At 48.7% G+C, this 21,081-nt stretch overlaps 1 protein-coding gene across 1 annotated transcript; it reads left to right on the forward strand.

Annotated features, from left to right (window-relative positions):
• The first annotated feature begins 2,312 nt into the window (after positions 1 to 2,312).
• Positions 2,313 to 4,234, forward strand: LOC144161656 (uncharacterized). The gene is made up of 3 exons (XM_077692285.1): positions 2,313 to 2,468; positions 2,999 to 3,196; positions 3,257 to 4,234. Exons 1-3 carry the CDS (start codon positions 2,313 to 2,315, stop codon positions 4,040 to 4,042), a joined length of 1,140 nt encoding a protein of 379 aa, XP_077548411.1. The 3' UTR covers positions 4,043 to 4,234.
• The last annotated feature ends 16,847 nt before the right edge of the window (positions 4,235 to 21,081 follow it).

Consider the following 21,081-nt stretch of genomic DNA (forward strand, 5'->3'; position numbering starts at 1 on the left):
AAAAAAAGACGCTGCCTTAAGTTTGGTAGTGAGCGTCCACCGAGAGTATAGGAAATACAAAAGCAGACGATACTGGCGAATGGAGGGCAGGCGACGGGGAATTACGCATCACGACGCCAGCGCCACCTAGGGAGGCATTATTCGCGCCGGTCACGTCGCCATTAAAACCAACGTTACTAGATACTTTTTTCAGTTTGCAAACTGCGGCGCCGCGAGTGTCACCCTTCCCTGTACCGCCGAGAGGGGGCGCGCTTGCGGCTTTTTGACCGGTCTGAGGGTCGTGCGGAGTGCGGAGCACGTAGGTGCCCGGACCCACGCCGGCGGAGTTACTGCAGGTGTGTTCTTATGCCGGGTGCTGCTTTGTTGCTTTCAAGTGTGCTTCGTAGTCATCGCTGTCACTGAGTCCCAGCGAGATTTATATCGACGTAACTCGCGTAGTGTGTGCTCTGGCTGCAACTTACTACAGTAGCGATCAACGTGGTGCCCGGCGTGGCGCCGACGCTGTCAGCGTTGGCGTGATCTGCATGGTGCCGGGTGTTTTTTAATGTCTTCAACTCAGTCATCGATATCCCTGTGAGCTACACAGCTCACATGTGTCATGTGACGGTTCTTGAATGTGAGAAAACATGCCTCGCTGCTTTGTGACTGGTTGCCGAAGTGGGTACGATTCGACGAAATCCGCGGCCGAAAAGAGACATTTTTTCAAGCCTCCCGCTGACGAGGTGCGCCTTCAACTGTGGCGACGGGCTATACCGAGATTGGATAAGGAACTGACAAGCTCTTGCGCTGTTTGTGACCTTCACTTCCGAGAGGAAGATATTGCGAAGGACTACGTGCACCACGTTCATGGTGACGTAGTTCTCATTCCGCGTGGTAAGTGGGCTCTTAATGAAGATGCTGTGCCGCGCATTTTTCCAAATTGCCCGAAGTACTTGTCCAAGCCAGCGCGAAAACGCAAGGCCCCAACCGTGCGTGCACCGCCTCAGCCTAAGCGTAAAAAAGATCAAAAGGACAATGACCAAGAAGCTGCGACACCGGACTTCGGCGTCTCTTACGAAAGCAGTGGTGGCAGTGAAAACAGTCTTACGCTGGAGAACAACACACAGCTCTTCAGCGAGTTGTCTGACATAGCAGCAGCAGGCCAACGGATCCAGGGTTGGTCACTCGAAGCTGTTGGCACTACAATCGTGTTATATAAGCTGACAATGAGAGAAGACATTCCAGAGATCGACAGGGCTGTGGTAGTTTCCAACCGCCTGGCCTTGTCTGTCAGTGCCAAGGGGCAACGTGTTACATCAGCCGTGTATAGCACTGGTGCGGATATTGAATTGAAATCGTGTGATGATTTAAAGTGCCTACTTTCACGCATTGAAAGGCTGAACGTTTGTGAAGGTTGCCCCGCTAATAATTACCCCCACGTCTTGTCATCATCTGTGGCCGTTAAAAATGGGGAATCATGGCATCGCAAATCGTGCACAATTCTGTGTGTGACTGCAACATGTCAGGAATGCATCACTCTGCACAAGCTGTTTTCACGGCGGCGCAAGACACGCAACAGCTTGCAATCTAAGAGCACCAAAGTCAAGTCTCTGCGCCGAAGGGCAATACGAGCAACCATGCAGAGAGAAAAGTTGAAGAAAGAGGTAGCCACCGTGAAAAAACAACTTGGGAATGTTACAGAAGAGAGGATGGAACGTGCACTTGACATTCTTCCAGCCAAACAGCAGCTGGTTTTCAAGAATGCTTTTCAGGTAGCAAAAGCAAAAGCAAAAAACGGGAGGCGATACACAGAAGAGTGGCTGATGACATGCCTTCTCCTGCAGATTGCAAGCCCTAAAGCTTACAAGCTGTTATCTGATATGCAGCTTTTGCCTCTTCCTACAAGAGCACGCCTTCGTCAGATTATTAGTGGAATTCCCTGCAGATATGGCTTTAATGAGGTATCGCTGCAGAGCATCCAAGAGCATTTTCAGGAGAAGAGCCACCTTCAAAGGTGCGGTGTTCTGTTGCTTGATGAGGTAAAGCTCAAGCAATCTGTTGCTTTCAACAAAACATCGTATAAGATAGATGGCTTTGTTGACTTTGGCGATGAGACGAATGCCACCACTGAGCAGCTCGCTGACCACGCACTGGTGTTAATGTTTGTCCCATTGTTTGAGGGCTGGGTTCAACCCATAGCGTCTTTTGCCACAAGAGGTGCTGCACCTGGACGGATCCTTGCACGGCTCATTTTGAGTGCTGTGTTGCAGCTTCACAAGCATAATGCTTCAGTGCTTGCTGTTGTAAGCGATGGAGCTGGTAATAACCGCTCAATGTGGACAACCCTGGGCATATCAGGAGACATGATGTCACCGTGCAACAGCATCGAGCATCCCTGGGAACCTTCACAGAAGATATTCTTTATCTGTGACGTCCCGCACGTGGTAAAGTGCATCAGGAATCATCTCAAAAAGCACACCTACGGAATGGTAAGAGTAAATATGTGCATTTAGTTGCAACCAAATACTAAAAACCGTTCTGTTTCTTTCAGGCTGGAGATCATCAGATAAATTTCGCACATTATGTTGCCCTGTACGAATCCGAGAAGAGCAAACATACACGAGTCGCACCAAAACTGACGAAAGCACATGTTGCCCCAGACAACCTTCAAAAGATGAGCGTCCGACTAGCTACACAGGTGACACCTTTAAAGACAGTGCAGGCTAGTTTGGGCTATCTTTCAACTAACTTATCAATGCACTTTTTTACAGCTATTCAGCCGAGGAACGGCTATTGGCATCCGAATATACAGAGAAGCCGGTGTTGAAGGCCTGAGGGGCTCTGAGGGAACCGAAGCATTCACCATACTCCTCAATGACCTGTTCGATGCTTTAAACATAAAGCTACCCGAAAGAGGCATCAAGCGCCACTCAAAGGAAATACAGGCAAGCCCTAGTTCCTTTTCATACGTGTTGAACTTGGTGCTTATAGTGCGCTTACTTTTACCTCATTCATTCAGGTCATCAAGGACTTCTTGGAAATGCTGAATTCTACAGAAAAGAACTCCGTGGAGCAAGGTCTCAAGCTCTTTGCATCGCAGCAAACCACTCAATCTCTGCGCGTTACCTTGATGTCAACGCTTGAAATCATCGAGTTCTTACTGGATCAGGGCGCACACTACGTTTTGACAGCAAAGTTGAACCAGGACCCCTTGGAGGTGAGCGTGTTACTGCTGCGACTATGAGTGTTGAGCTATGAGTAATGAAGTTGGTTGTAGCTTAACAAACTTCCTCTTTTCCAGCGGCACTTCGGGCTTGTTCGGTCATTCGGTGGAGATGAATCTCACCCTACGGTGGTCAACTTTACTCAGATCTTCCGGCTTCTCAGTCTGTACACACCAATAAAGACCGCACTTCGTGGTAGTGTGCAAGGAGTACCAGGAAATGTGCTTGCCAGCGTACAGGAAACACTGCGGACGACAAGAGAAGTTCAGCGCACCAAACATGCTTGTTTGCGTGAATTCATAGAGGAAAAGCTGCTAAAGATCACTTGTGAAACGCCCAGAGAACCTGAAGAGCAGGATGACGACCACTCTTACTTCAAAGGAGAAGTGGACGACGCCATTGTGTACTACATTAGTGGATATGTAGTGTACAAGTTTGAAAAGCACACAGCATGCCTTCTGTGCTTAGAAGATATAAGCAGTGCAGCGCCTGTCGTTGGCTCTGATGCCTATCTGACAACCTATAGAAGTTTCAAGGAAGGCTGCATGAAGCATCCAACAGCTAAAATGTTGCGTGTGATGAGAGTTGTTAATGATGTAGTTTCTGCAACATTAGATGAGGCTGGTGCTTGCGAAAATATTTTTTGGAAGGTGCTAGAAGAGCTTGAAAAGTGCAGCATTGCTCGCTTGGGCTGTTCAGACCATGAATCAGCATTCACTTGCCAAATATTGAACTTTGTCATTGTGACAAGAATGCATTTCTTTTCCAGAGATTTCAACCATAAATTAGAAAGCAAGGAAAAGGTGGCTGTAGCAAACAAAAAAGCACGTCTCCTGTAACTCTGGCTCTTGCCTTTGAAAAAAAGTGACTTCCAGTTTGTTTGTTTCAGTGTTCAGTAAATTGTGTTTAATTTGACTTTGTGTTCAGTGTTCAATAAATTGTGTTTAATTTGACTTTGTGTTCTCGTCATCTCTCGCATTTTATGGCCTTAAAAAGGGCAAACTTTTATTGAAGTAGTTCGGTATCTTTCTTCTAAAATAATGCGAATCGTACGATTCAGTTATCTGGAACGAACAAGTCGTTCTGGGCTTTACACTTCAACATATCCGGCGTCATTAGATGGCTGTAGTGCGTGGCTCATCGTACAATAATATCTAAGGTTCTACGGGCTAAAACCACGATATGATTATGAGGCACGTCGTAGTGAAGGGCTTTGGAAATTTTAACCACCTGGGGTTTCTCTAACGTGCACCTGAATCGAAGTGCATAGCCCTCTAGCATTTAGACTTAATGCTGTGGCCCACTGTCAATGGTTTTTTTTTTTACATAGGCAATCGAATTTTAAAGAACAGGAACGCGAAAGAGCTGTATGAACAGAAGTCCCGCAAGATTCGGCCATCGCGCTCACGTCTCTGCCGTGTGGCATCGCCTTAGCGGCTCAACTGGTGATTTACTTGCACACTCGTAATAACCTTCGCTCACCCTCTCGGGAAATAACTCCCCTTACACAAACTTAACTGCGTAAATTCCGTTTAACATTGCGCGAAGGGTCCGTTACGATGCGGCGACCGGTCAAATGGCGTCGGAAGCGCCACCTAGAGAGCGGGAAACGAAGGGGGCCGCGTTTCGCCGCCGCATCCCGGCGGAGTTTGCAAACTGAGGTAATCTAGTAACGTTGATTAAAACCCTTTTAGTGTGCACCTCGCGCACGCGTAATCTGTATCTTTTGTAGCGTAAGCTACACTGGCCGAGGTTGAGCAGTTGGCGTGGACCATGGAGGAAAAAAATACCCGCGCCTTTCCGCGAGGGGAACGCGAGTAAATGCAGAGCATTGGGGGTCGTTAACGCCGCGTAAAGTCGCGTTAGGGTGGGTAGTTGGGTCGTAGTTGCGTTGATGTTGGTTTGGGGTAGAGAGAGGAGAGTAAAGTCGCGTTAGGGTGGAGCGAGCATCAACCAAGGAAGGAAGGAGCAACGCAGTGACTGAAGGACGAGCGACCGCTAGCCGCTTTATATTGCAGCGCGCGCAGTAGAGGGAGAGCAGTACGGGGGGGAGAGCGCGCATGCGCAAGCAGCGCGCGCCCTTTCACGCCTTACCGCGCTGCTATCACGCACCTGTTACGCCGAGACCGCGACGGAGCGAACGGGCTGACTACGACGCATGCGCGCGCCAGCTGCTGTTGAGAGAGAGGAGGGAAGGAGGAAAGGCGCACCTGCTGCGGACGCGGAGCTGTGGACGCCGTCCGACGCAGGAAGAGGCGAGGCTAAGAAATGCTCTGCATTTAAAAAGCTTAGGAGAGGCCCCCAGCTATCCCCGCTCATTGGCAAAAGTGTGGAGGAAGTCACGTATTTTCGGCGGCCATCGGAAGTCGCGTTAGCAACGGCGTCCTAGCAACGGCCCGCCCGCCGTCCGCCAGTCATGGAGGAAAGGCAGCGCCTGCCTTGTCGTCCGATTGCGAAGATTGCTGCTTCGCTTTGCTGCGCTGTGGTCTTGCGGAACTCGAAAAGGATGCTGAGAGTTGCGACAGCTGCGCCGATGTGAATATGTCATTTAATTTCTACTTGCAAGTGCACCTTGTACCACGTCAAGCTTTTGCTCCGGTCGCGATCACGACGCGCCTATTGAAGTGCAGATATCGTGAACGCGCCGTCCCGTCGTACGCGCGGACACCCGTCAAGTAGATTTTCGGGAAGTGATACACGGTGTGCAGTGCGTAGGCGACTTGTAACCGAACGATCCGCAACTGAATTTTTTGGTTATCGCCGCTGAATGTAGTTTGCTAGGCCGGCGATGCACGGCAGTGCCTTTCAATTGTTACAAGGTAGATTCCCGGTTGATATAATTCCATCGTTTTATTACCTTGGTACGTGTCCGTCTGTTGACTGGAATAGGGCTGGATCTGGAATCTGTATCTTTTTTGTGGTCTCGCTCTGGATTTCGCTTTTCAACGCTTCAGACTGCGAGGTTAGTGTATGAACGTTTTCAGCTCATATCACCTTGAATTTATTGACACTGAGACAAGTTGAAACTTGGCGAAAAAAAAGTTTATTGACGCCACCCACCCTCTTCTTTTTTTTTTTTTGCTCGATAAAACGTTTTGCCTCCTCCTCCTCCTCCTTCGCAAAAACATCTATCGAAGGCACGCGAACAACGGTAAAAACATTCCACAATTTTTTAGCTTGAAATCTGCATGAAGTGTTGCTTACCTATATATATAGAACGGCCGTTTAATTGACTAGTCATCTCTGGGACGCGAAACTGCAACGCAAACTTACTTGGGCACTTTCCAGTCCGGTAGCCGCGCGGCGTTCGCCCACTGTTTGCGGCGTTCTCCATCGCTTGGGAACCTATAAACGGCCGCGATTGCAAACAAAGGACGAATCCACACCAATGTACAGCAATACTAGTCAGCGGAATGATGCATTCACCGGTGGAAAGTGACGCCCAATTCCTTGTCGCGACTTGCAGCCTGGCACCGAGCATTGCGGCATTGTTAGAGCGAGCCGCTTCGCAAAACTGCTGCGGCCACACTGAAGGCCGTGCAACCGCGCGTTTAGGTTCACGGTCACGCGCTGCAAAAAGGGCCTTCTACCTGCCTACCAGCTGATTTCCGCCGGCTCGGCGCTGGCAGATGCAGACGACAAGAGAGGCGATACAGGACGGAGGAGGCGGAGAAGGTGCACCGAGAGAGAGGGAAAAAGAGTCCGCCATTCGACTTACAAAAATGGCGTTTCCGGCTGCGCTGGGTGTGACGTCAGGGCCTCTCCTAAGCTTTTTTTTCCTCCATGGCGTGGACCTTGAAGGGCCGTGCTGCGCAAGCGCGAGGAGCACTGGATTGGATTGGAAATTCAATCCAAATGGAGTACGGGTGTGTAGAGAATTGGGTGTGCACCATAGAGTTTCTTACAGTATACGCCTCGAGCGCGGCCTTTAGGGGCGCCACTGAAATTCCCCTAGCGGCCCGTTTCGAAAACAGGCGTGGGAGTCTCCGTCCCGCTCCCCACTGTCACCGTTGCTTTTGCGGCATGTTCACGAGTGAGATTTAGCGTTTGCGGGCGTTGGAAATCCATGTTTATGTGGAGCAGTCACTCTGTTCGCAAATGGGGTGTGTTTACGAGAGTGTAAATGCTTCTGACGGGATCTTAGTGTGGTATATTGTCTGTATAAGCCCCAGGTGTGTGTCACAGGCGAGTGTCGCGGAACCAGCGTCATGGACCTGATTGTAGTTACACTGCCCTGAATTTACTAGCAGTGTCTCCGTAACCACCGGTTCCTTAGATATTCATGCTACGGGTATACACTACGACGTAAATCAGTTTGGTGCGCTTACATAATCAGTGGAACACTCATACCTGACAACACGCCAGTTACTTTTGCCAATAATATACCTCAGATATTCATCACCACCATTTACAAGCCAGTGTGTGTTAATTTCGGGAATATTCAACGTAAGTACAATGGATAATCCAGAATTATACTCAGGGATCAGCACACGACAAAGAGTCGTCTTGTCATGAGGGGAGCGCCCGCAAACATTCGTCTGCTACATATATCCTCTGCGGGGAGAGCGCCGACGGGCTTAAAGTATAATCGGCGTCCGCGATTAAACGCTTCTTCGAAATATCGTCACATTGCACAGGGAGCCTGCAGAATAAAGGAGAAACTGAAATAATAGGGCCTTATCACATACCACACTCTTCCAACGACACCTTTCATCGGTTGTGAACTGCATACCCTGCATACTTCCAAAAAATGCGTCCGCCGAGCGATCAGCTGTTTGGTGAGGTCGAAAAACAAAACGACAGTGAACGCGATATTTGTGTGTGTGTGATTACTAAAACGTTAATTGCTTGATTCCGCTCCGAATTTGTACACAGCGTCCCCCCCCCCCCCCCCCCCCTATATCTCGCGAAATAGCAGTGCATTTCGCGTATAGTTGGTCTGGCGAGCTTCGACGAACGTCTTTAAGCATGTCAGAAGCTGCACTGTATTTTTTTTTTAATTTCCGTTAGAGCTATCATGTTTCTTCCGCACTTGCACAGCATGTATTTTTCCATCGTTTCATATTAGATTGCCTTGGTTCTTGCTATGTGTGGGCACATATTCAACGGCGTACAGGCTTGAAATATACTTAACATTTTGGCATGGTTTATATTCTTATAAAAGGCATAAGTTATTGTCCGGGATTGGCTAATCACATCCCCTAAACATATTTTTCTGTGACGTATATATTCGAAACGAAGCCGCATTCGTTGTCCAGGCTGCAAAATGAAGCCAACCTCTCACTGTGCCAGTATCAAGTCTAAACGAGGTGAAGTAGAATTCATTTGTGCCTGACGTATTTGGAGGTGACAGGGGTGATATGCTGCTATCGTCGCTGACGCCCGGAAGAGCGGCGACGATGCCCGCAGAACCGCGTCCACGGGTAGCTCTTGCTGGCGATCGCGTGCTCTACGAAGACGCAGCTGCTTTTTAAGTGACCTAAACGTACTCTTTGCTGATAGACGTCACCATAACGAGTTTTTTTAGGGCGCGGAAAGGCGAAAATAAGCGAAACAGAACCAAAACTCTGCACGAGCCCCTTTCAGCCACGCAGCGCACATCCCGTCAACGCCGCGGAGAGGCGGCGGCAGGCGGAGCAGCGATCGCGAAGCTCGAGGCGTATACACTAGAGACGAATTTGGCGCTAGCGTCTATGCGGCTCACATCAAGGTCGTCTGTGTCGTCAAGGGCCGCCATTATACATCGCGTTCGCCTTGGTTTCATCATTGGCTTGGATTGAAACGTTTTAGTGACCGCAAATTTAAACAAAGTGACACAAAAACTCGAAGAATAGTGGGCAATTATGTAAGTGGAAAATAAAAACAGGCTGTTTTAAAACTAAGGAAAAATTCCCGCGCCTTCCCGCGAGGGGAACACGAGTAAATGCAGAGCATTGGGGCCTCAGTACTGATTGAAGGCAGTGTTGCTTCCATCGCTTCTTCCGTGATGCTGGAGTAGCAGACGCGAGTAAACGTGGGCACGAACGTCAACCAAGGAAGGAAGGAGCAACGCAGGGACTGAAACACGAGCGACCGCTAGCCGCTATATTTGCAGCGCGCGCAGTAGAGGGAGAGCAGTACGGGGAGGAGAGCGCGCATGCGCAAGCAGCGCGCGCCCTTCCACGCCCCACCGCGCTGCTATCACGCACCTGTTACGCCGAGACCGCGACGGAGCGAACGGGCTGACTACGACGCATGCGCGCGCCAGCTGCTGTTGAGAGAGAGGAGGGAAGGAGAGGCACACCTGCTGCTGACGCAGAACTGTTGACACCGTCCGACGCAGGAACAGGCGAGGCTAAGAAATGCTCGGCATTTAAAAAGAAGTAAGGCGTATTTTTTCCGGAACGGTTGTGCCTGCTATTCCGCAGGCCAAGGTTGTAGTTACGAACAATGTTAATATTTGGGGGGGTAACTTATTAGAGACTGTGATTTTAATAATTTTACCATTATTTCAAATAAGTTGTTTGAAGAGTTTCGAAAGTTTTTTGCGCGTGCCTATAAAAACGTTGCCTTCGTGGTGAACCGGTGCACCAGGTGCACCGCGACCGCCTGCTAGTTCAACAAGAAAAATGAAAACGTGGGGTTAAACCCTCGTGGACGATGACAAGATAGGACGCATACAAGCGCCCGTATCTGCCGTATCTTGTCTTCGTCAAAGTACGTTTTGTTTCTTCCTTTCGTCGGCTACAAATTTCGCGGCGGCATATTACCCGCTCAGTCATACGTCCTTCGACTGCGGCATGAGCAACGTGAGGTGCGATTACGCATTGCCTGCTGTTTCACTGAACACGGCCAGAACACGGCTACCACAGAAACGGGAGGATTTCGGCTTCCTTGTAGATCGTAAACGTGTTAATGCATAGTGAAGAAAGCAAATCCCCAAAACCGCTTAAGAATCCAATTCTCATGCCAAGCCCAGGCCAAAAAGGGGGGTCTTCCCATGAACCCCCCCGACGACATGGCTTACGGGGCACAGTTTCCTCTCTAGTACACTTACTAAAAAACTCTATGGTCTGCACATTCGCTGGTCTGCGCATTCCAGAGGAGTGACGTCATAGCCGCGGCCGACGCACTGTGCGCCTCCGTTGTGCGCTCAGCTGTGCGCCTCCGTTGCGCAGTAGCCAATTGTGACGCGGCGCCGGAGCCGCTTGATAGCCGTTTCGCGTGGCTCCTGGAGAGCCGTGTTCCGCATGCTCGAGGAGCAGTGACTGGACTGTACTGGACTGGACCGGACTGGATTGGATTGGACTGGATTGCTGAACCTCAGCTCACGCTACGTATTTCCTGGCATAGGCGAGCTAAGCGACTGCTATTTTTTTTCTCTTGCTCGCTCTTGTTTCATTGCCGAGGTTAGACGTTAGGGTTATCGTAGAGTTATTGTGGTTATCATTTCTTGAGTCTTCATCTTTCTTTGTTTTAGAGTTTCGCCGGAGTGATTCTAACTTTGTATTGGAGACACCGAGAGAGAGAGAGAGAGAGAGAGAGAGAGAGATAGAGAGAGAGAGAGAGAGAGAGAGAGAGAGAGAGAGAGAGAGAGAGAGAGAGAGAGAGAGAGAGAGAGAGAGAGAGAGAGAACTTTTATTGCTGCATGGGCTAATTCGGGGGAGGGGTGGTGGCGGAGGGAGGGTCCCCGGTGACTTTGGTAGCCCGAGTGACGATGGCCTCCTGCACCGCCGAATCCGAGCTGCCGAACGCCCTCGCCCAGTGCTCACCGCCTCGATATGGGGAGAATGGGTTGTGGGAGCATTTCCAGTGGAGGTGATCCATGATTTGTACCGCGCCACAAGCGGGCAGTGGGGTGTGGAGTACAGAGCGGGGTACATGCGGTGCAGGCAGGAGAGACAAGGAAGGGTGTACGCTTGCACTAAGCGCCTTAGCCGTTCTTCGGCGTGAGAGAGCGCCGAGTGTGCTGGGGGCTGTATACAGTGGGAGAGGCGGTAATGAGACGTAATCTCATGAAAGGGAAGAAGCTGATCTCGAGCTGACAGGGCTCCATGGAAGGGTTCAAGGCTAGGACCTGCTCGGAAGGTGAGCTCTCGAGCGGCTCTGTGTGCTGCCTCGTTCCCTCCCACACCCATGTGGACTGGGGTGCACACCAGCGCGATGGGACACTGAAGCGCGTGCTTTCGGTCACTAGTATTCATGCGAGCATGGGTCGCAGTTTTGGTAGGGACCGACAGTGAACGACTTCAGCGGCTTGGCAGAGTGTTCGACGAATACAAGCAATGCCGTCGCCGACGAAATGCCACGGAGCATAGAGGCGAAGCAGCAAATCGTTCCGGGTAGTCCTCTAAGGGCTCACAAGTGGAAACCCTTCGCGCTTCATTATTCATCACCAGCAGCGTCATGTTATATCTTTCTCTATCTCCCTCCTTCTTTATCTCTCCCAGTATTTTCTGCAGGCTTCGTCTTGATCGACCAATATACCCGATGTAATCCACATACCTGAAGTGAGCGAAATTTTGTCCATCTATTCATATCGCTGACTTCTCTCGATCAAACTCTCTAAGTACCCCTTCTGCACAGGATGTAGACAAATTCAAGGGATGGTATCTTTTGGTCACATCTTTCCAAGTTTGTACCCTTCTTATAAAGTAGTGTCCCTGAAGGAAGACTCTACCCAGTGAAACACGCAGAAGCTGTGGAAGAAAGGCGAACGCTTACAGTCACAATTTGCTCACGTTTCGGTACGGGACTGTGATCTGACCCGGACTGAAAGAACAGTACACCGCCACTTTATCCGTTCATCTTTGTTTTCTCAAACATGGGTATATCTATCTATTATCAACTCTGTTCTTTCTCTCTTTCTCCCTTTCAAGTTATCGCGAACTACACGCACGTTCCTTCCGTCTTGTACTTACCTCCCTCAACATTTTACATCGTTCATATCCCTCCTCCGTCTCGATTTACGTTTCATATTCTGCATTGCTTACAAGTTGCGTTAGTCTTTCGACAGTTCTAATTTGGTTTCCAACATCCTATTTTCTTTCCTTCGCCTCCTTTCGTCCCTTTTTTGCCGTGCCAATCTCGCGCCTTTTTTCCTAATTACGCTGGGTCGTCTGGTATCACATGTTTATGCTTCGCATAGCTTTTTACCGGTGATAATTTCTGTCCTCTTCTTCGGATCCCAGCGCACCATGTACATCAGTGTGCTTTTTTAATTGCAGAGCAGTTTAGGGGCTCGCCTTGTCGTCGTAGCTCGCTCGCTGGACCCAAGTACAGCCACACGTAGCTCGCTCGCTGGACCCAAGTAGAGCTACACGGCGTTCCGTCGTCGCGGCTGTCGTCGCGGCGTCCCACAGAGGCTTAGAAAGCCAAGCGGTTTATATAGTCATAATGGTTCGAAATTTGTGAACCGCTGACGCTGTTATAAATATCCCCGTTGTTTAGCGCAAAGACAGCTGCTGGTACATTTGAGGCAGAATATACGTAATTAACCGGCCACGCCCGCGTTGCTTTAGGGAGGAACGCTGGTTGGACTGATTTTTACGATAGTAAACGAAAAAAAAGTTGCGGTGCAACGACGACATGTGTGGGAGGAAATGCAATCGCAAAACGAACCGAACTCCTGCTGGTGCAGTTTCAGGCAGGGGGCGCGCGAGCACTGCGAAGGCGCGAAATTTGAGCGGATAATGGCGCTACAGCCCATTGTGGCGAATCACTGCTCAGCACTTCCGAAAGCTTTCCCGTTGAGCGAAACGGGTTTAATTTTTACATCGCTGCACATACCTCTGTCATTTTTAGGGGCGATGCTCTTCTTGTCCTGACCCTGTCCCGTCCCTCGTTGCTGCCGTGTACATACCACTGATGATGATTGTGGCAGGATGCCCCTAGGGAATGGTCATCCAAAGATTGGACGAAGAGGTCAAAACGTTCAACGCGTTCGTTGCTGCCCAACAAGGAGGAGAGGAAGAAAAAGAGGTTGTCGTTCGTCATCTGCGAGCTCAAGACATGTACCGGGGTTATCGACACAAGACGCTCTGCAGAAGGCGACGGCCAAGGTGGCTCAAGTGTCACAAACCGAATTTGCCAACTTACCCATGGAGATTCTCATCGTCCCAAACTAGCTCTACATGATCACCACAAACATCGACGTCGTCGACGGGCTTGTCAACGGAGCGGTGGGAAGTCTCAAGCTTTGCGAGCGAGGAGTGGTGGTCTTGAAGCGGCGGCGCCCGGTTTCGATCCCACAACTCTCTGGCTGCGACGGGAGATACGTGGCGCTCTTGCCACTGAGCTACAAACCGAGATGCGAATATGGCTACGAACGCGCATTGTGCCCTTCACTCAATCAGATGGTGCGCGTCGTCAAGAAGACCTATAACAACGTGTCGAGTCTTTATACGTGTAAGCAAATGTTTCGGAGTGGCGGGTGTTGGAGGGGCGGAGTCGCATAGACGTCGGCGTCATAACGCGAGGGATCCCGGTTCGACTCCGACCACGGGGATGGTTTTTTCTTGAGGCACTTGATGTGCCGTTGCGGAAAGCCATTGTGTAAGTTCGCTTTCCTACAATAGGTGTTTTTTTAGATGCGGAGTACCTTAGGACCGCAGACTGTCCACCCGTGCCTGTGCGCATAGCATTTAGAATCGCAAGAAATCATACAGGCACCGGCAGGATTCGAACTTGTGTCTGGTAGACCAGACAAGTTAGTGTAAGTCGTCTGACCCATTGGGCTACGACCATTCTTTTTTTTTTCCTTATTACCTTTTTTGCACACAATACACGTCACGGATAGATTAAAAACCGTCGGCCGAACTTCGGCTGACGGAAAAACTTAAAATAAACATCAAACGTGCACAGTTCTTCTAGTAACGATAGGCATTCCATATCGGGCGTCTACCACTTGTGCACTTCATAGAGCAAACTAACACTCAGTGCAAAGTATTTGCTCACAGTGAGAGCCTGCGGGTCAGCGTGGCGCACCGCCATCCTCGACCTCCAAATGGCATGCAATCCCAGAGCCATGATGAGGTCATACGGCACACTGTTGTCGCTAGGTACGTAAAGAAATCGTATGCCTTGGGGTGAAACGGGCAGGTCTGTCTTTAAGGTCCTTTGCAACACATCCCAGAAAAAGATGGCGTCCCAGCACTCCGCGAAAACGTGCTCAACAGTGTCTGGTTTGTTGCACAAAGTGCACGTTGTAGGACCAGCGACAAACAAGCTCTTCTCCTGCATCCACGTCTTAACGGGAAGTGTACCGGTGTGTAGTTTAAAGAAATTTTTTTTCAAGAATGCTGGGACGGCCATCTTTTTAACACGAGATAACACGTCCTGGCCAGGAAGAGATCTATTCACCGATCGGTAAAGGGGCACAGGTAACAACACATCCTTTAGGTCTTTAGTAAGTGCCTTTCTTGACACAGCTGATAAGTACTCCAGTGAAAACCGTACTGCTAGAAACCTGAAAGAGTCTACAACCTCCTTCATATAGCCTTTAAGGCTGCTACAGCTTTCGTCTGCGGACGAGACAATATATGTTGGGAACACTTTTGACAGCACACTTTGTAAAAATGTTCGCAGAAAAGGGTCATTCGTATCCCGTAAGAACAAAAACCGACTAACATGCTGGCGAATGTAAACGTGACACAACCCAACCCCGCCCTCCTTAACACGCCGGAAAAGATTGGTTCTGCTTGAACGCTCCCAAACTGAAGACCAAATGAACACGACAAACAAACGGTGTATTTTCTGAACTTGAACTCTCGAACAATCAATGAATTGCATCACGTACCACAGCTTCGCTAACAGAAACAGGTTGCAAACTGTGGCACGTGCGAAAACAGACAAAGCTCCACCTCCCGACTTGGTTGTCTTTTCGCGCAGCCTCACCGTTTAGGATTCCCAGTAATCGCGGCTATCCTGATAGCTGAAAAGGGGAACTCCGAGATAACGCACTGGTGTGCGTGACCATGACACATTTTCAAAAACTGATGGTGCTGCCGCCCACTCCCCATGAAAAAACCCCACAAACTTCGCCCAATTAACAGAACTCTTTGTAACGCGGCAAAATTCTTTTGTTATGATTATTGATTTGCTCATGCTCTCCTTATCCTCACAAAATACAGCCACGTCATCCGCATATGTTAAGAGTCTCACCTTACTCGAGTGGAGAAGAAACCCGCGCAAACCATCATCATTGATTATGCGCACACAAAAAGGTTCCCAAAAAATGCAAAACAACAGGGGAGAGGCAGGGCAACCCTGTCTCACAGAAGATAAAACTGGAATACTTTTGGAGACATGCTTGTTTACAACCAATTTTGTGAAAAATTCACGATACGCCATACGTACACTTTCCCTCACAACATCGCTGTCATTAACATAGTCCAGAATGCAGAACAAGATTCCGTGACACACTTTATCACAGGCCTTCTCATAATCTGAAGCATTGCTACTCTTCTACAGAATACATCACAACACTGTAAAACACTGCGTGCGACATGGACATTGTTTACTATGCTTCTAATTGGGCTACGACCGTGAGTTAGTGCTCGAGAGTCGAGCGGCTTACTCCCTCATCTCTAACGGTACGGAGTACCTTAGGCCCTCCCAATGTCCGACCGCGGGCATTCATGCGCACACCACCACCAAGCGAAAATCAAATGAAATTCGATTTGTGCCATGAGTTGCAGTTTCATTTAGGGAATATTCAAGGTGCCACTCACGGCTCAAATCGAATGACGGTCGGGGTGCAAGTTGGTTGTCACTCGGGGCGGCACTTGGATGTCATTTCGAGTCCCCGTACTCCGCACCCTCGCCATCATCCACGGAGTGGAGGTGCTGCCATTTTTGTTTGGAGAAAGCTTCGCTTTTTATCATCATCATAATGTGCCCTCCAATAGTGCAAATTTGGCTTTCCTGCAGTGCATTTTCACCTTTGGCGCCAGAAGTGAAGCATAGAAAATGAGGTAAAACGTGCCATTCCTTGTGTTCGGACCCTACGCAGCTCTGCTTTGGTTTCCGCCTCTTTTCCTTCCGTTACAGTTCGTGTACGGGCCACGCGCCCTTAAAACACATCCTTGTATTCATTTGTTTTAATATGCGCAGTACCTCCGGCTGCTGTTCTGGCTTAGTAAGTGTTCGTTTTGGCCATTCATACCAGATTCTCCGGGTCACTGTATTATCGGTGTTCCATTAACGTTCTTCAGGATTTATTTTCTTTTCGTGATTTCATTGATTGATTTATTGATTGATTGATTTAATAATTAATTGATTGGTTGATTGATTGATCGATCGATCGATCGATCGATCATGGGGTCTAACGAGCCGACGCTACACAGGCGATGAGGCGCGCCGTAGTGGAGGGCACCGGATTAATTTTGACCACCTGGGGATCTTTAACGTGCGCCAACATCTCGAACACACCGGCTTTTCTTTTCTGCTTCGTGGTCCCATTATGCGTTAGTTTATGCAAGTTTGAGTGTCCTCGTTGACCTGCATTATTGTTGCGCAAAAGTTATTGTTATAGCGACTGTTTTAACGAGCGGCCCAGTCCGTTGCGCATACCTACCGTTTTATACACTCCTTTTTCCCTTGAGGTTGTTTCTAGTGTTATTATTCATCCTGATCGGAACTTTTGTATACCATGTTAGGCTTGAGGGCACCTTTGCCTCTAATTAGCGTTCTTTGATAGCGGCTATGATCTCTCAGCCTTTGCCTAATTATTCGGGAACAAAAGCCAACTTACTAATGCTTCTACACCTACCTTGAATTTCTTTCTAGTGACGGCATACCGCTTGCTAATACCATGCTTTGTTCTTCTTAGCTCGCCCTCCTCCTTTTACATTCAGCCACCGTAAATTCATTCGCTGCACTTTTTCTTAAGCGTAAAGTTGTCCCTCTGAATCATCCCCGAGGAGTAGGAGGCGGAGGGGAGGAAAAGCTTTATTGTGAGCCTGGTGATGTGGGAGTGGCTCCTCAGTCCAGGAGACCATAGGACTACCGTGCTGTCTCAGCCCTGGACACTAGGAGTTGCTGTGCATCCAAGCCGGCGCTGGTCGTCAGGTTCTCCCACAGCTCAGGGAGGGGAAGGGAAGTGGGTAAAGGTGGGAGGGCTGGATTGTGTGCGCACCCCAAGATCATGTGTAGATCATGTGTATGAGGGTGCATGGGTTAGGGCAGAATTTACATGTGGCACGGTATTGGGTGGGGTACATCCGATGCAGCCAATTTTCATGAGTAAAGGTGTTTGTCTGGAGTCTTCGGAGTATTAGTTCTTCTGTTGGGGAGGAGGAGAATGTTGCCTTGATGTGCGGTAATGTTGGGTGATGTCTTGAAATGTCAGCAGGGGAACGAGACACAGTGCCTTCTCAGAGACCTGGGAGGAGAGTTCGCAGGGTTGTCTATGGGCAAATTTATTTCCCGCTACTGAGGAGTGTCGCGGGGTCCACCCAATGTCGATCTTCCTGCTAGGGGCGTGTTGAGCTAGGAGGTTCCACGTAGTTGAGGCCACGTAACCTGATAAGAAGCTGTTGGTCCACTCTTGTCGCAGTCTGCTAACCAGCAGTCAAGTCTACCTCCCCAATTCGGTCGCGCTTTAGTTTACTATCAGTTGCCGCAGTACGTTCTGAAGTTCCCATTGGTTCTTTACAGCATTACGTAATCCATTTCACGGCGGGTTTGCCAATATTTCTCCAATTTGAGAAGATTCCTCTCTGTTCTTTCCGCCTATTCGTTTTGTTCCTTTTCCGATGCAGCCTATCAAACGTGATTTACTACGCCCAGTATGCAGTTCTTACATGTAAGAACACATATACTCAAGGCGATCTCGCGTTATCTACTCGCGTGTTCTTCTCCATCCTGTTTTTCCCGAATGCCCGCTTCCGGCAGAGTTCCTTTGGGCGTTATCTTCTTCAAAAGCGAGAGCTGTCTCACTTTGCTACTTCCGATCCCGGTTTCCCCTCAACGCGCTGACATTGGAGCAGCACTCAAGTGCCGGCACTCGGGAAAAGTCGAGCAAGACGGGAACTGCTAAGAGTTCCCCGCTCTATTTCCTGCATTAGCATAGGTTGCAGTACTAGTTCGTTTTCCCAGCTTGCTTTCGGTGGTGAGAACAGGATCCTTGGCCACTGACCCTTCAGCTATTTTTTTTTGTTTTTACCGCGGCACTGAGAGTTTTTTATATTGTTTTTTTTCCTGGATCTTAATCGCAGGTTGTTACCGGCGCTGAACTACCCCCCTTTTTTTTAGCAGGCATTTTTACTTCATGCTCCATGCATGACTCCAAGCTGGCGTAGCTACAAATTCAACAAATTAAAACCAAATAACCTTTATTTTTTTCTATGAAAAAATTGAAATACACCTGGAGACACAACGGAAAAGCAGAACATAATAAAGGTTTAGGTCCTCTGAAATCAACAGAACAATCAAGTATATAGAGAAAAAAAAAGAACAGTTCGTTCATTGTTACAGTATGCGAAGAGAAGTGTGATATTTTGGTGAGGCGAGTTATGGAGGGGGGGATGCCTTTGCCTTAACGAAGGACAAAGGCAAAGAGCTTGCTTCACCCAAGGCGGTACTGCAGTAGAGCAAATTTTCCAAACTTGTGAAGTTGACGGCATGGTTTGGTACTAGGGTCCCAGTAGAGTGTTGCAGTGAAATTAAGCCCAAGCAGGCTTTTAAAGTGTCCTTTACTTTATGCGGGTGCCATTATCTGATGGTGGCGCACATTTAAAATATTGTCACCGGGCTAAAAACTCCATTGATGGAAAAAAATTGTAAATTCTTCGAATATGATATGGACACTTGAGTAAGGGGAACGCGTACGCTTGTTGTGCGTGGAAACGCCACTTAAACACCGTTTCAAAATTGAAATGGAAATGTTTGCATTCAACATCTCTATATCTCTTGACAATGGCAAACGATGGACAAATTACGCTGGACCCATTATTTACATTGTGTGCGTGCGTGTGTGTGTGTGAGAGAGTGAGAGAGAGAGAGAGAGAGAGAGAGAGAGAGAGAGAGAGAGAGAGAGAGAGAGAGAGAGAGAGAGAGAGAGAGAGAGAGAGAGAGAGAGAGAGAGAGAGAGAGAATACTTTATTTTTCTAGAAGTAGAGAGCTAGGGCTCTCTCTGCCCCCTTAGTCAGATTGGAGATCTATCTTGGTTCCTGGCGGCTTCTTCGTAAACTCTCTCCTCTCGTACTGGAGCGCGCGGCTCTTACGAAATTCGCCGTCATCGCAATGCGGCGCTGGCATATTTTTCGAGCGATCACACCAGATGACCGCTTCTAAAGTGGTGAAGTTTCACAGGGCAGCCCCATGGCGTGTGAAGTCCTCCCCACTCGCAGAAACAACTTTCGCTGTAAAACGGGGTCAATCAATCAATCAATCAATCAATCAATCAATCAATCAATCAATCAATCAATCAATCAATCAATCAATCAATCAATCAATCAATCAATCAATCAATCAATCAATCAATCAATCAATCAATCAATCAATCAATCAATCAATCCGGCGTTGTGCGCCTGTAAATTGTCTTTTCAAGCTTATAAAGTGTACTGTAGTTTTGTTCGAGTGCGTTAGTTTGACTGCCTGCAAAGGAAACTTGCACTTTCATCTGGAATGAAATCGTATAGCTACAAAGGAAAGCTACTTATTCCCCACAAAACTTCGTAATTGAAGAAAAAAAAATCAGCGCACCTACGCCATTCAGATGCGACGACTGAGGAAACAGCAGAGCTGGTGGTCTTCACTAGCTTAACCTTCGCTTTTTTTAAGGTCATCCCTTTTCTTAAGAGAAATGTGGTTAGAAAGCGAAGCTTTCTCCCCGCAAACTGAGCCAAACGGAAGTCCACAATCCGCATCTCCTAAGAATCAAAATCCAAACTGCCCAAGCGCAAAGCCAAAGTCCACACCAACTCAGCCAAAGCCAAAGGCCAACGCCTACGCTACGATCCCAAAGGAAATCCTCTGCGCCCCGAATACGATGAAAGCGCGATTGACGTACGTTCGATGTCGGCCACGGGAAAAGTGTTTTTTTTTCTTTGTTGAGGCGCGCACCAGCAACACCGGCACGTGGACTCTTTGCCTCCCCACCGCTTACCCACGCACTTGTTGTAGAATTTTCCCCTCTTCACTTCGTAGCGGAATTTGATGTTTACGATCCGCACGGACAGAGCTCACGCTTAAACAGCTCCGATTTCAAAAATGCCGCGTATCTGCTCCTTTCGTTGCAAATGTCGCCGAAAGATGGCAGTCGGCCGGCGTACCTGCCCAGTAAACGCCTCCCTTCCCTTTACCGCGATCACCTCTCATGCTGTTCCTCGCCCGTCTCGTTCCTCCCAAGATAACACGCTAGATTTTGGCTCAAGTCAATTAAAATCTACCGCGTTTTACTGCTCCTGGCATCGAGGCACCCGGCGGAGACGCGCGTGATTCGAGGCAGCCTACTACAATGTTTATAGAATCCCTTTGCCCTGTTCCATGTGCATTCCAAGCAGAACGTGGAACCTATCTAGTGGAACCTTTCGTTACAGTTGCCGTTTGATTTCTTAAAATTCCTCCAGGAGGTGTGGTGGCGCGGGCAACATCAGGCGATGATTTTGTGCAGTTGATGTAGTATTTCATTTGATATCGCAAAAACCAAGCATTCATGAATGTTTAATAAAAGAGCACTGCAAATATCTCTTATGTATTGATTTTCTGCCTCACGTTTGCGTAATGTTTTGTTCTTGTTCAAAAATGTTGACAAGTATAAAGATTGCCACTGGACTTGGACGTTTAGATTTTGCTGTGAGTATATAAGACTATTGCGCAGATTCAGTTTCACTTTGGCCGGCTGGCCAAATCGAGTCGCAGACAGACAGACAGACAGACCAAAATTTCTGCGTTT

The sequence above is a fragment of the Haemaphysalis longicornis genome, unplaced genomic scaffold, assembly GCF_048455015.1.
Source record: "Haemaphysalis longicornis isolate Haplotype H1 unplaced genomic scaffold, Haemaphysalis longicornis Haplotype H1 scaffold_12, whole genome shotgun sequence".
In the NCBI taxonomy this organism is placed as follows: domain Eukaryota; kingdom Metazoa; phylum Arthropoda; class Arachnida; order Ixodida; family Ixodidae; genus Haemaphysalis; species Haemaphysalis longicornis.

Bases quoted from the DNA above. Each gene is read 5' to 3' on its own strand.
- LOC144161656 (XM_077692285.1), top strand. From the start codon at position 2,313: ATGTGGACAACCCTGGGCATATCAGGAGACATGATGTCACCGTGCAAC. The intron at 2,469-2,998 runs GTAAGAGTAAAT...TCATTCATTCAG, and splicing joins AAAAGCACACCTACGGAATG to GTCATCAAGGACTTCTTGGA. The intron at 3,197-3,256 runs GTGAGCGTGTTA...AGTTGGTTGTAG, and splicing joins TGAACCAGGACCCCTTGGAG to CTTAACAAACTTCCTCTTTT.